Source organism: Dermacentor silvarum, chromosome 2 (genome assembly GCF_013339745.2).
Source record: "Dermacentor silvarum isolate Dsil-2018 chromosome 2, BIME_Dsil_1.4, whole genome shotgun sequence".
Lineage (NCBI taxonomy): Eukaryota > Metazoa > Arthropoda > Arachnida > Ixodida > Ixodidae > Dermacentor > Dermacentor silvarum.
In genome coordinates this window covers 248,173,469-248,185,705 of record NC_051155.1, presented here as the reverse complement: position 1 = coordinate 248,185,705, position 12,237 = coordinate 248,173,469, and the positions used below count along the sequence as shown (strand labels likewise).

Sequence of the window (12,237 nt, the reverse complement as noted above, 5' to 3'; positions counted from 1 at the left end):
GGCTACGATGAATTAAGCGAAGTAACACACAATGACAGTCGCATGCCTGCAAGTTTTAGCAGTAATCTACTCCAAGTTGTCAGGAGATGAAAATTTGGTGTAAGCTCTGACCATACTTACCCTTGATGGCAAGACAATGATTGAAATACAGACTGACCTGGTCGCACGTAAACATGTGCATACAGCATCACATTCAGAAGCTTTCCTGGCCACTTGTGAAATGAAGACACCTTTTCTTGTTCTGGTACATTAAATTCTTTTTGAGTTTTGATTATAGTATATAATCGGTATTTCGAGCCATTTCCGGAGAGTTTGAACACTGTCAGCTACTGTATATTGCATAATATTAGTGTGCACACTTATTCTCTTTTTGTTGCATCCCCCAGCCGCACCCTGACCTTATAATCATGACTGCCTTATAATTGAATAACTACAGTAATTACGTCCTGTGTAAAGGTAATATGGTATGTCAGAGTTTCTGTTATGAATTAGGAAGACCAAGAAATAAGAGGAAAGAACATACTGTACTGAGGTACAAATGCCAGGAAGTATCCTGTATGGGTGTCCACTGTGACGAGCAGGTTCTCAGACTGCATGCAGGGCTGCAGAAGGGGAACCTGCAGCACAGCTGGCGAGCCCTGGATTGGACCTGCCGAAAGGATTGCATTACAGAGCTGTAGTCAAATGCATTCAGAGTGCGGTTGACACTTTAGTTCTGCAAGTCGGTTTCAGATTTCATTACGGATGTCATTCAACCCAGCCAAGGTAGTGAATGTCCCAATTCACATGAAAACAAGGTACAAGCACAATGTTTGTCAATACCACTCCTCTCCATGCCCCTGGCAGTGTGGCCCTCAGCTTTGAATGTGTCTCGAGTGGCCATCTCAGCTGTTCCAGAAACACCCTTGTGGTGTGTGCTCAATCATAACCGCTTTTTTTCTTGCCGCTGTTAACACTATCACGCCAGCCAGTTTTTCCTTCAGATGTGTCTGCATTGTAATATGCTCTGCACTGCTGCGAAGTCACACCCGAATTCAGAATTCATCTGTAACTTCAATTCACACTATGCTTTTTGATGCAGGTTACAGCAATAATAATGATTCAGTAAATGCTCTATACATAAACACGTGGCACCTCTCTCATTTTGCAGAGTACAGATAACCATGTTCAGCTTGCACCATGCGGTCTCCATAGCAATGGCATGGAGTTCATGAATTCTGAGGCAGCAGTTGCACAGCCGTGACTCTTTGATGATTACACTCGGTATATTTTGATCCTTTTTTGTCATTGCTTGTCTCAGTCAACAGAAATCACAGTTTGTGCTCATGCGTAGCGGCACTCACATTCTACGGAGGACCCAAGAAAACTTTTGAGCCGGTCTCGGAGATCAGACAGACGCTGTTTTGTTCGAATGTGGATCGTCTGAATGAGAAGCTTCTCCACTGACAAGAACTCCGACTGAAAGGAAAGACAAGACAAAAATATAGCAAAGTAATGCCAGCTTTCAAAAATTGAAATTTTTCGCAAATTGTAAATTGGACATAACAGTATAAAAAAAATTTTAAAATAAAAGCATTTCTGAACAGTCACGTCCAATCACATTAGTGGTATCCACTTCTTTTGTTTACCGAGTTAACTGAAATTGAACTGGTGTCCTGGTAATTTCCCTAGGATAGTAGAAATACTTTTCACAGCTCTTCCAACTAGCCTGCACTCTTCATTACGAAAACACTCTCCAGTTTATTCCAACAAAATATCAGGGACCATGACTGGAGAACACACAACACATACTAGTATTACCTTGATGGCCTGGTCAGCCCACACAGCATCTTTGTGCGGAAGCATCGGGTTATGTGCCACCCGAAGAGGCTTCCCAGGATCTACTGGATCCACGTGGATGTTCAGCTGGTACGCGTGCCGCTCCTTCGCCATCTGGTCCCTGGGAAGGAGGACACAGGTACAGGCAAATTATTGCGTCTATCACCACCAGCGTTATCTTCCACAAATGTTTATTCACTTCTCTTTTGGGTAATAATGATTCTTAAGCTTTTTCTCTTTTTTATGTATCCTGTATATCTGCATTGATGGTGCGTGTCACATGCGGCTTTCGATATATCTATGCATCGTCAATACCAAAGTCACTTCTTGTTGTTCTCTCATTATTATTATTATTATTATTATTATTATTATTCACAATTTATGTTTACTGAGATGCAATCTGCACCATTTGTTAGAGTGTTTCTTAGAGTTTCCGTAAGCGTTGTATAATCATTCTGCATTTTTCTTTTCTTTTTGAGTGCTTTTCTGCGACTGATCTGATTGTAACCCCATTCTCATCTTAGAGTGATTGAAGGTATCATAAATAAATAAATACAGTGAACATAAGCAAACGTGATCAATCGGGCGCTAGGGGGCTTCTTTCCTGCACCTTTCGATTAAGATAGATGGGAAAGGAAGGCACGTGCCACTGTGCTTGCTCCGATTCAGTCTTGGCTCTCCATGAGTCATTTCTCGTCATTTTTACAGCATGAGACATTATGATAGCTAACAACGCATCAAACCTTCATCTTAGGCTCAGGTTTGTCCGAAAAGCAGACCATGGGAGCGAGAAATTCTGTTCGAAATAACCATTGCACCATTCTTTGAGTTCGAATTCATGACAGTTTTTCTCTGTTCAAATACATAGGACTTTGCCGGGAAAAATAGGGCAGTTCAAGTTGTCCATTAATTCAAATTAAGGGATTTCGAATTATTGAGATTTCACTGCACTAAATAAATAAGAGCACGAGGGGTTTTTCAACTTAGCTACAAGCATTGGCTTCATTTCATTTTTCAGAACAAGAAAAAGTTGCTTAACTTTACTGGTAACTACTATTACAAGCAGCAGAGCAAGTGTTATTCTAAGTTACAATAATTCACTCACCTCCAGTATTGCACCACCAGATTCTGTCCTGCCTTGTACTCCTCAACACGTACAAAATCACCCAGTCGCTCCCGACACAACCGTATCAACTGACGTAGCAGGTTCGGTAGGGTGGCAATGCAATGCGACATGTGCATGAAAACAATCACAAAATCATTGTTACAAACACAATTGTTAAGTTTCAATTAAACTTGCATGCATAATCTCTTGTCCAATAGCACATCATGCACGAATAATGGCAATATAGCACACACCTGTGCTGGTGTGCGGCTACAAAGTGCATAATTAAAAAATGGCATTACACTTCACTGATAAATCTAAATGCACTTTTTTAGATCTATGCTTGCTTCATTCAAACATAGTCTGACAACAGAAATCATTTGCAAACCCGAGTTTTACAGCTACAGAGAGCATGCATCTTTTCCACTCCAGTGAGCTGTGCTAATAAATTAAACGGACCACTCTAATGAGCTGTGCTAATAAATAAAAGGGGAAAAAACGGGCAAAGTCTCACCTGAGAATGAATTACCTCCAACTGTAAACTAAGGCAAAAGGAGTCTGGTGAAGCTGTGTCAAGGTCTACGTGTGACAAGCTTTCTTCAAGCATTTCTTACAAATACTAGTGTGGCAACCCCAAGAGCAACGAAATATTCACATTGTGGTTAAAACAAAAACAGCCCACATAGAGAGTGAACACTAGATAAAGAACAAAGCAGCAGGAAAGGTGTGATGAGTATGTAACTCATCATTAGTGACTGCATTAGCTACAATGACCTGATTACACATAGTGATAAATACCTTTGTTTTAACGTGATATGCATAAACTCCTGTTTCAAGAGTCGCACGGAAGCAACGTAAACTAAATACAATTGACCTTTTGCAAAATAGATGTGCGCATGCGCGAAAAAGCAGCTCGCTAGGCGCGCCCTCTACTTGGATGGAAAATAAACCGCTTCCCGCCGGCCGGGCAGGCTTGAATACTAAGAGGCGACTGATGTGGCTGCGTTTTCAGCAATGCCAACTCATTGTGTTGCTTACGGCTGCACGAATTACTTTTATGGCAAAAATAAGGTTAGTTTTTTTAGATTTCCGAGCAAGAATAAGGTGACCAGGAGAGCAGCATAGATTGCGGCTATCAGACGCCTGAATCCCGACAGTTCGGCATGGGAACCGAAAGAACACTCGCGCATTTGCAGCGCGCATTTTCATCGCAAGTTTCTTTCTTTTTTTTTCATTTTATTCTTGTTAACACCATTTGTCATAGATGACAACGTCCTTCTTCCATCCCAGGCCGGCCGTCTAACTTCGTGAAGCACCCTGATTACGTTCCGACGGTCTTCACGTACTACGTACATGCGTACTCCTGGCGACGCTGTTGTGTGACGACACGGCCGCTGGTTGAAACGGCAGCATATCGAGTTTAAGTGCGCTGTACACCTAGTTTGTTGTTGTTGCACATGTACACAGAGCTCGCGTGTTCGCGCGCAGTTTTCCGTGATGCTTTTCATGGGTGCGCACAGCAACAGCAGATGATTTGTGCGCGAGGCACGACGCTTACTCAAACTGAGTGACACGGCCAGTAATACCGATATCACACGGGCTCTTTTAATGGCGATCAACGCCGATCCGTATCGGACTTTTTGATTACGATCAAAAGTGGTCGCCGTTACGCGGTTGAAACTAATACGGATTGAGTTTGACGCTAACGTCTGCCAAATCGCGATCTCAGACAGATCATAATGTGCACGCAGATCACGTTCGTCTTGATCCCGATTAAAGCCTGACCGCGATTAAATCTGACCGTGTAGCAGCAGCTAATACTGATCAAACCTAATCCGGATCGGTGTTGATCGCGATTAAAAGTGCCCGTGTGACACCGGTATGACACAAGCATTTTTTTTTTTTTAGTTATCTTGGAACTCATTCGCGTCGTGTGAAGCTTTGACGTAAACGCCGCTCTTCATAGATGGTGAGCATGCCGCTCGAACCTGTTTTCAAGTTCATCATCGCCATTGCGAATTTAGCCTTCTTCCTTCAAGGCCCAGCCCCGATGCGCCTGGCGAACGTTGTGCGTGCTGGAATGCAGGTATCGCCAAACGTCGTCGATTGTCACTTTGCACTGCGAAAAATCGCCTGTCCATACAATCTCCGAAAAGGAGAACGGGTTTGTATCTTCCTCGATCATCGGCAAAGGCGTGCAACAAGAAGCACCACTTCAAATCGATCAGAAAAAAAAAAAAAAGGCGCCAGCGAACAATGGCTCCCGCTAGGCAGCATGGCAGCTCAGGCACTGTTTTCCATCCAAATATGTTTCGGCCGCTGCTCGGTAGAGGGCGCGCACTATTTTGAAAAAGGTCAATTGGAGAGGCGCCGAATGTGCAGCCCAGCTGCAATCAATTTGCACCCAGATAGCACTGCCAGAGCACTTGGGACTACGGCTGACTCATGATAACTAAAACTATAAAAATTGGAATTCAAACAGACATCAAGTTTGGTCGACCAGTTTAGTCTTAAATTCATTTTGAAACTCCTTAATTCAAACAAGGCTTTCAATTATTTCAAGCCTTTTGTATTACAACCTTTTGTATTACCAGAAACGGCTGATTAAGGTGCATCCGTAAGGCATGAACAGTCAACGAGTGCCCACATTCGATATTAGCGTTGCTCTGCTGTGTTGGTAGTTGCCACTACAAGTAGCTGCCAACACCTTGGTCATGTGTTCATGGCTCCGATACCTTGAATATGCGTCTGTAGTTACTTTCTCCTTTCTGGAATGAGACCCTGCAGCAACCAGTTATCCATTCTTGCACATTTTTGGGCATTATCTCTATATCATAACTGATAATTCTGTTTCAGAACATATTTTAGTCGCATAGGTTAATTCAAATACTGGATAATTCAAACAAAAATCTGCAGTCTCCAGGAGTTCTAACTTATGTTCGTCAACTGTAGCATCATAGTGAACGTCTACAAAAAAAGTATACATGCCTGTCAAAGCGCCAAAAACCTCACCTCATGCCATCGGGAACCTGTGAAGGAGGAGCCCGTCGGTCTCCGAAACGTCGGGTTTTAAAATAAATTTTGGTTGGAGTTTTCCTTCTCCTTAATACAGGGTAGGTGAATGCACGAGCTACACCAAATTAGCCTTTTCAGGATGCCTCAGCATTCAACTACAGAATTTTTGCTTTTCTGTGCTTCTGGCTAGACAAAGTTTGCGCCAGTGTCAGCGCCAGCATTTAGAATACAGTATAATCATTGCTATTGACACGTGTACTTATTTATCCTTTTCTCGAGGACTGCATTTCACATGCTAACAACTTAAAGCAGAAGAATCACCCCTTCACGGGCTGTGTCCACATTTGTGAATGCGACTTGTCTTATTGAGTGGTGGCCAAGAAAAAGCAATAGACATTAAGTTTTGGATGAATTGAACCTTAAGCCAACCAAATTCCAGTGCACTTTTTCCCACAAGGTCCCCAGCTAGAATGGTCTTATCGGTATTTTGTACAAATATGAGGCAAGGATACGTAGGCAAGTGTAGAGCTCGTGCAGAGGTTTTGGATTGTCCACCAGTCGAGCCTGGATAAGCTGATGAATGAACTGCACTTGTAGTGGGTGCACCAGGGACCTGCAGTCTGCAATTAAGCACAGCAGTTATGCTTAAATTTTATCTGGTATGAGTGACGCCTCAGAATGCCTATTAGTGATTGCAAAATATTGATAGTAAATGTACAAAAGAGCAAAAGTCAAAGTAGCAGCACTAAATGAGTGATTGACAGTAAGAACAAAAATAGAGAGAAATACGAAAGAATGTTTCTCCATAAAAGCCGTCTGAAAAGCACACTGACGTTAACATCTGTTGTTAGAGACACAATGTACAGCCTTTGTCAAACGTATACAAGCTACTCCACGCCTTCACCATATATGTCGTTAGGCTGTGTGCTGCAGATCCAGTGGCACTCCTGAGACTTTCAAGATTCTGGATGGTACTCTTCATTTACTTCAGTACTCTTCATTTCCCAGGGCACTGGAACCTTCGGAATACCGCGAGAACTCCTTAAACAACCTACAGTCGGAAAGACGGTCACAGGCAACGAAGCTCGTACACTTTTAAGAAAGACAGTACATGTAATGGCTAATGTCATTGGACAAAAAAAATTTTGAGCCTTCTTACACAGCGAAGTTCAAGCGATAAAGTGAGACCACGTAGATTAATTAGTCTTCAAAGAACACACTTATGAATAGAAGAAAGAATCCTATAAAAAGAAACTATACTATTTTCACTAGTTCCATGCAGCACTGTGGGAGCTACAGGCCTCTTTAACCAATCAGGGGGATGAGCAAACCTTAAACATAGGGCCCCTCGCCAGGTCTGGCCATCTTGAGCTGACAAGCGCAGTGCATACAATGCGCGCCTATGATCGTGTTTGCCAAGTATTACATTGCTACACGCCGCGGAAAGAGCCGAAATTTTAAACCAAATGCCGTTTGCCCTTTTCCTCGAAGGAATCGCGCTCGCAGCCGAAGAGTTGATGTATATATGTGCAAGTGACTTCAAGAATTACTCAGTGACATGTGACTTATTATCAGTGACATGTGACTTCAAGAATTATTCACGGCAACAGCAGTTACTTCTTTCATCTGTTGCTTTAATAGTTGAATGAAAGTTTAGAGCAATAATAAAACCTACAAACCTGCAGGCATGGTGTCTGTGCCTCCTTGTTTTACTTTGCGTAGCTAGAGAGATGTACTTCCCTTTTGTCTGCTTGTTCCCACGTCGTGCAGTCGCGCGTGCTGAGAGCGAAACTATGTCATTTGCTACGGTGTTCCAGCACATGATCATGCTCTACGACCCGCTTACGTCTGCCTCAGTGTTCGCGTAGCAGACTTATAGAGCTAGTCAGGTGTTTTCGTGCACAGCGTGAAAAATCATGCACTGTAAGAAACGAGACAAACGCAACAGCTCGCGTGCGCGACCGCCAGTGAAAGTGCGCCAGGCAGCAAGAAAGTGAGAAAAAAAAATTCAGAGCCCATCCACTACTGTGAAGATGGAAGCCAGTGAAGCTGTGACTATGGTGGGTCGTTCACGTGTACGGTCACGCGACCGGTGGCAGGTTCGAATGATCAGTGTTCGTCCATTCCGGTGTCCTGCCCCTAGCCTCGCGAGACGGTCTCGCGAAGCGTGGATCAGTCTGCTTCGCTCACCGATCCCACGTTAAAGAGGAACAGCCTTCTCCCTTTTGTGCCTGCGTAACCCCCACCGTCAGGTGGCGTTAGCAGCGCAACCCTCACGCCCTCTCTCGTAACATCCACGCCAACCGCCGCCGGCGCTTAGCTACGCGGAGAAGCCTGATTACAGGAGACAGGAGCCATGCAGGGAAAACAACATCAAGGGACGCGTGACAGCGCGCATCCCCACAACTCTCTACACGAATGGAAGAGTTGGTGCAATGAACTTCCACAGCTCTGTGACATTGAAATTCCCCGGTAATTCCAACAAGGTATACATGGGCTTGGCGACAAATACGCCCTGCATTTTTTCACTGACGCCAGTAATCAGCCTACGGCGCCGTTTACTACATTTGCACAGCAGGAAGTACGAACGACAAAAGCTCAACGATAGTCTTCAGCAAGTCCAGGGCAGCCCCAATGAAAGAGACAAGCCTTGCCAGACTCGAACTATTAGCCTGTCTCGTCTCACCATGAATGTACGAGTACGTGTGTCAAGAGGTAGCCGAGAACATAACATCAGAGCAGTTTTGGACTGACTTAATGATAGCACTGTACTGGATTACCGGCGATCCTAATAGATGGAAAGACTTCATTCGCCATAGGGTAACGGAGATTCACAGTAAAACGGACATCACATTGTGGAGGCACTGCCCTGGAAAGGAGAACCCTGCTGATTTTTTGACAAGAGGAGTTTCATCCCGTGAATTAACAACAAACTCAGTCTGGTGGACAGGACCCCATTGGCTTACTTGTGAAAAGAATGAATGGTCACCACACCCTAGACCAAACTCAACCAATCTTCCACCGAGTGTCACGGAGGAACGTACTCATCGGGCACCATGCTTGCAAGTCGCCATGCAAACGTCCAAACCACCTATTATGGACATTCACGACTACCACTCTCTTACGTGACTAAACCATGCTACAGCTTGGATACTGGGATTTGCCTCAAAGTTGAAGCGGAAAAGTGTGTCCCGGGGATCCCTGAATGCAGAAGAAGTACAAGCCGGCGAACTATACTGGATAAAGAAGATTCAAAGCTCAGCCTTTTCTTCTGAAATTGACCGGCTCTCCAAAGGAGCTCAACATATAAAGGATTCTACACTTCAGGACGTGACCTGCTTCCTCGACAATGGAGTTCTTCGAGTCGCAGGACGCTTACAATACAGTAAGAAATCTTACGATGAAAAACATCCAATCGTCTTACTAAAGGGCCACTACTACTGCGAGCTCCTCGTCATGCAGCACCATCGGCAACTTCTTCATGCAGGAGTTCGGGATACACTTGTACAAATAAGGGAAAGATTTTGGGTATTACGAGGACGGCAGCTAGTCAAGAAGGTCATCAGAGGATGCATCGTGTGCCAACGCTACGTCAAACCTTTGTCTGAAGTAACTGCACCGTTACCACCTGAACGAGTGACTGCTTCAGAACAGTTTCAAGTAACAGGACTAGATTTCGCTGGTCCCCTCTATGTTAAACATCTAGATGACTAAGCCAAACTGTATATTTGCCTGTTTACGTTCGCCATGATTAGAGCTGTTCACCTCGAACTAGTAGAAAACTTGACCACCACAAGCTTTCTCAACGCTTTCCGACGCTTTGTGTCGCGGCGTTGACTTCCTTCTGTTATATATTCCGACAACGCCTTAGCATTCAAGAAGAGTAAGAGAGCTTTCGAGACTGTGGCAGTCATTGAGAAATGAAGTTTGTAATTATATCGCTAACCATCACATAAAATGGAAACTTATCGCCGATCATGCACCGTCGTGGGGCGGTTTTTACGAGACTGATCAGGTCTGTTAAGCTGATGTTGAAGAAATGCAACGGAAAGGGATCTCTTACAGAGAAACAGCTGCAAATAATCTTAACTGAAGTAGAAGCTGTGATCAATTCCCGGCCAATCACAATACGTTTATAGCAGCTGTCGAGATCTGGAACCTCTCTCCCCGGCTCACTTTCTCATTGGAAAGCGAATATCTGCCCTTCCCGACCTAACACGCAGCGAGATCACAGCAGATGGTCGTCATATACTACCTATGTGGGAACAACTAGAAAAAACTTGAAAAACTTTCTGGGAACGTTGGTCCAAAGAATACCTTTCGGAGTTAAGAACAATGTCAAGCCCCAAGTCAACAACATCGTTCGACAGAAGAAAGGCGACCTCATCCTTCTACAAGAATCCAGCAAGCCCAAGCAACTATAGAGCATTGTTTGAATACAGGACCTCCATAGAGGAAGCGATGGCAAGACAAGATCCTGTACCTTAAGACTACCAGGCAGATCTACCGTTAAACGGGTCGGGTCGTTCAACACCTGTACCCACTGGAATAAAACTTTTTGTGAACTTCTGCGTGCGGGGCAGTTTGTTGGAAAAAGGGGAATGAAGATGGGGACGAAGCTCTCTCGTGCTTCAGACCCCGCGCAACAGCAGCTATACCCACGGAGTCGTTTCACAGTTTATTCTTAATAAACCCTTTTTCTATGCAATGGGAGGCTTGATTTCGTTCACTTGGAACGATACCACATACACAAGTCTGTGGACGCCATTCTTGCGAATGATGAAGCACTACCCAGGAGGGAGTCCTCCGCGGCGTTGGTGTTGTAGCTGTGCCGACCAAACGTATGAATTTAGCCACTGTCAAATCAAGTAATTGCTAGTACTTTTTAAATGCAAATTGATGTCTGTACGGCAGTGTTGCATTAATTTTTTTGTCCTCTGCATGTTTTCATTCGAACAAGTGGATAACTCTATTTTCAGTATCACAGAGCCTCAACAAATATTTTATTAAAGAATGAAGCAAAATCCCGCAATAAACCACCCTGCGACCTGCAGTAAAGCTTCCAAGTAAGCACCAGCCAACACGACTACTTGACAAGGCCATTTACCGTATTTACTCGATTATAACGCGCCCTCGATTGTAACGCACACCCATTTGCTGTGACAAAAAAAAAATCCTTTACAGTACTGCACACCTCATGCTTTCACACAGAAATACAACTTTCTCTCATTTGGAAAAACAAAGATTTACTCAAGGTGCACTAAAGTTGCGATTAATAAAAGAAGTCGCAGTTTCACCTGAAAGGCAAAGCATCTATTGCGATAGCAAATTAGTATACCGCTATACGAAGTAAGGATAGTAGTTATGGATAGCAGTTTTATCGGCCGTATAAACTTTCAAACATTCGCTTACTAAATAAATTAACAAGCACGGTGTCACGTGCACGCAAGCAAACATGAACACTTCTCGCCCGTTGACCGCAGAAACTCGCTGTCAAAATGCTGGAGTGACGAAGCACGGCAAGCAAATTGACCTTCGTGCAAGCATGCCTCTCGCTTCAACACAACCAGGCGAAAACACAGCGCGCAGCAGACTCTCCACATCACAGATCACGTTCAAGATAGGGCCAAGGCGATCGTATCGCCGAAGTGGATCGTCGCAAAATACGTCCTGCTTCAGTGCACTGAAACCCTTCCTCGTTGCTTTGCTGGCGAAAATCCTCTCCTTCTGTTTGTCACACAAGTTTCGGATTCTCCGAACGCCCATGATGAGACCCGATTTCCGTCCATCTCCGCACACATGATCACTTTCCTTTCAAGTGCGCCATCATGATGAACTTGACACTTTATAGTGATAGAGCAGGACGCAGAAAACGGGAAGACTAATGCCTAAGCACGTGCACTGCAGCACATGGAGGAAGCTACAGGCAGCTAGGCTAGAGTGTAGCTAGGCTCGAAGCTCGTGCGAGGCAGCCATTTTGAAATGCCAACAACTATATGGTAATGCAGATTTGGGGCCTCTCTCCCCAGCGTAGGGTAGCCCCAAACCGGATCTTCCCATCTGGTTAACCTCCCTGATTTTTCCCCTTTCTTCTGTCTCTCTCTCTCTCTAGGGTCGTACTCGATTCTAACGCACACGCAATTTTTGGACCTGTTTTATTGGAAAAAAAAGTGCACATTAGATTCGAGTAAATACGACAGTTGTCCAACAGCTCCCGAACTGTGTCTCTACATCTCGCTGCGCAAGAGTCTGCGCTCGCAGGTCACATAGCCTTCGCTCTGCTTCATAGAACTACTGAA

At 44.4% G+C, this 12,237-nt stretch overlaps 1 protein-coding gene across 2 annotated transcripts in view; it reads right to left on the bottom strand.

The window, feature by feature from the left end:
• Positions 1-12,237, bottom strand: part of LOC119443076 (mediator of RNA polymerase II transcription subunit 14) — a 97,265-nt gene that overhangs the window by 62,963 nt on the left and 22,065 nt on the right. For both annotated transcript variants that reach the window (XM_037708223.2, XM_049662568.1), the window contains exons 9-14: positions 6,451-6,558; positions 3,438-3,481; positions 2,924-3,012; positions 1,801-1,939; positions 1,344-1,458; positions 524-649 (exon numbers count right to left, since the gene is read on the bottom strand). In XM_037708223.2, coding sequence (XP_037564151.1) covers positions 524-649; positions 1,344-1,458; positions 1,801-1,939; positions 2,924-3,012; positions 3,438-3,481; positions 6,451-6,558 — 621 coding nt within the window. The remainder of the gene's footprint in view (positions 1-523; positions 650-1,343; positions 1,459-1,800; positions 1,940-2,923; positions 3,013-3,437; positions 3,482-6,450; positions 6,559-12,237) is intronic.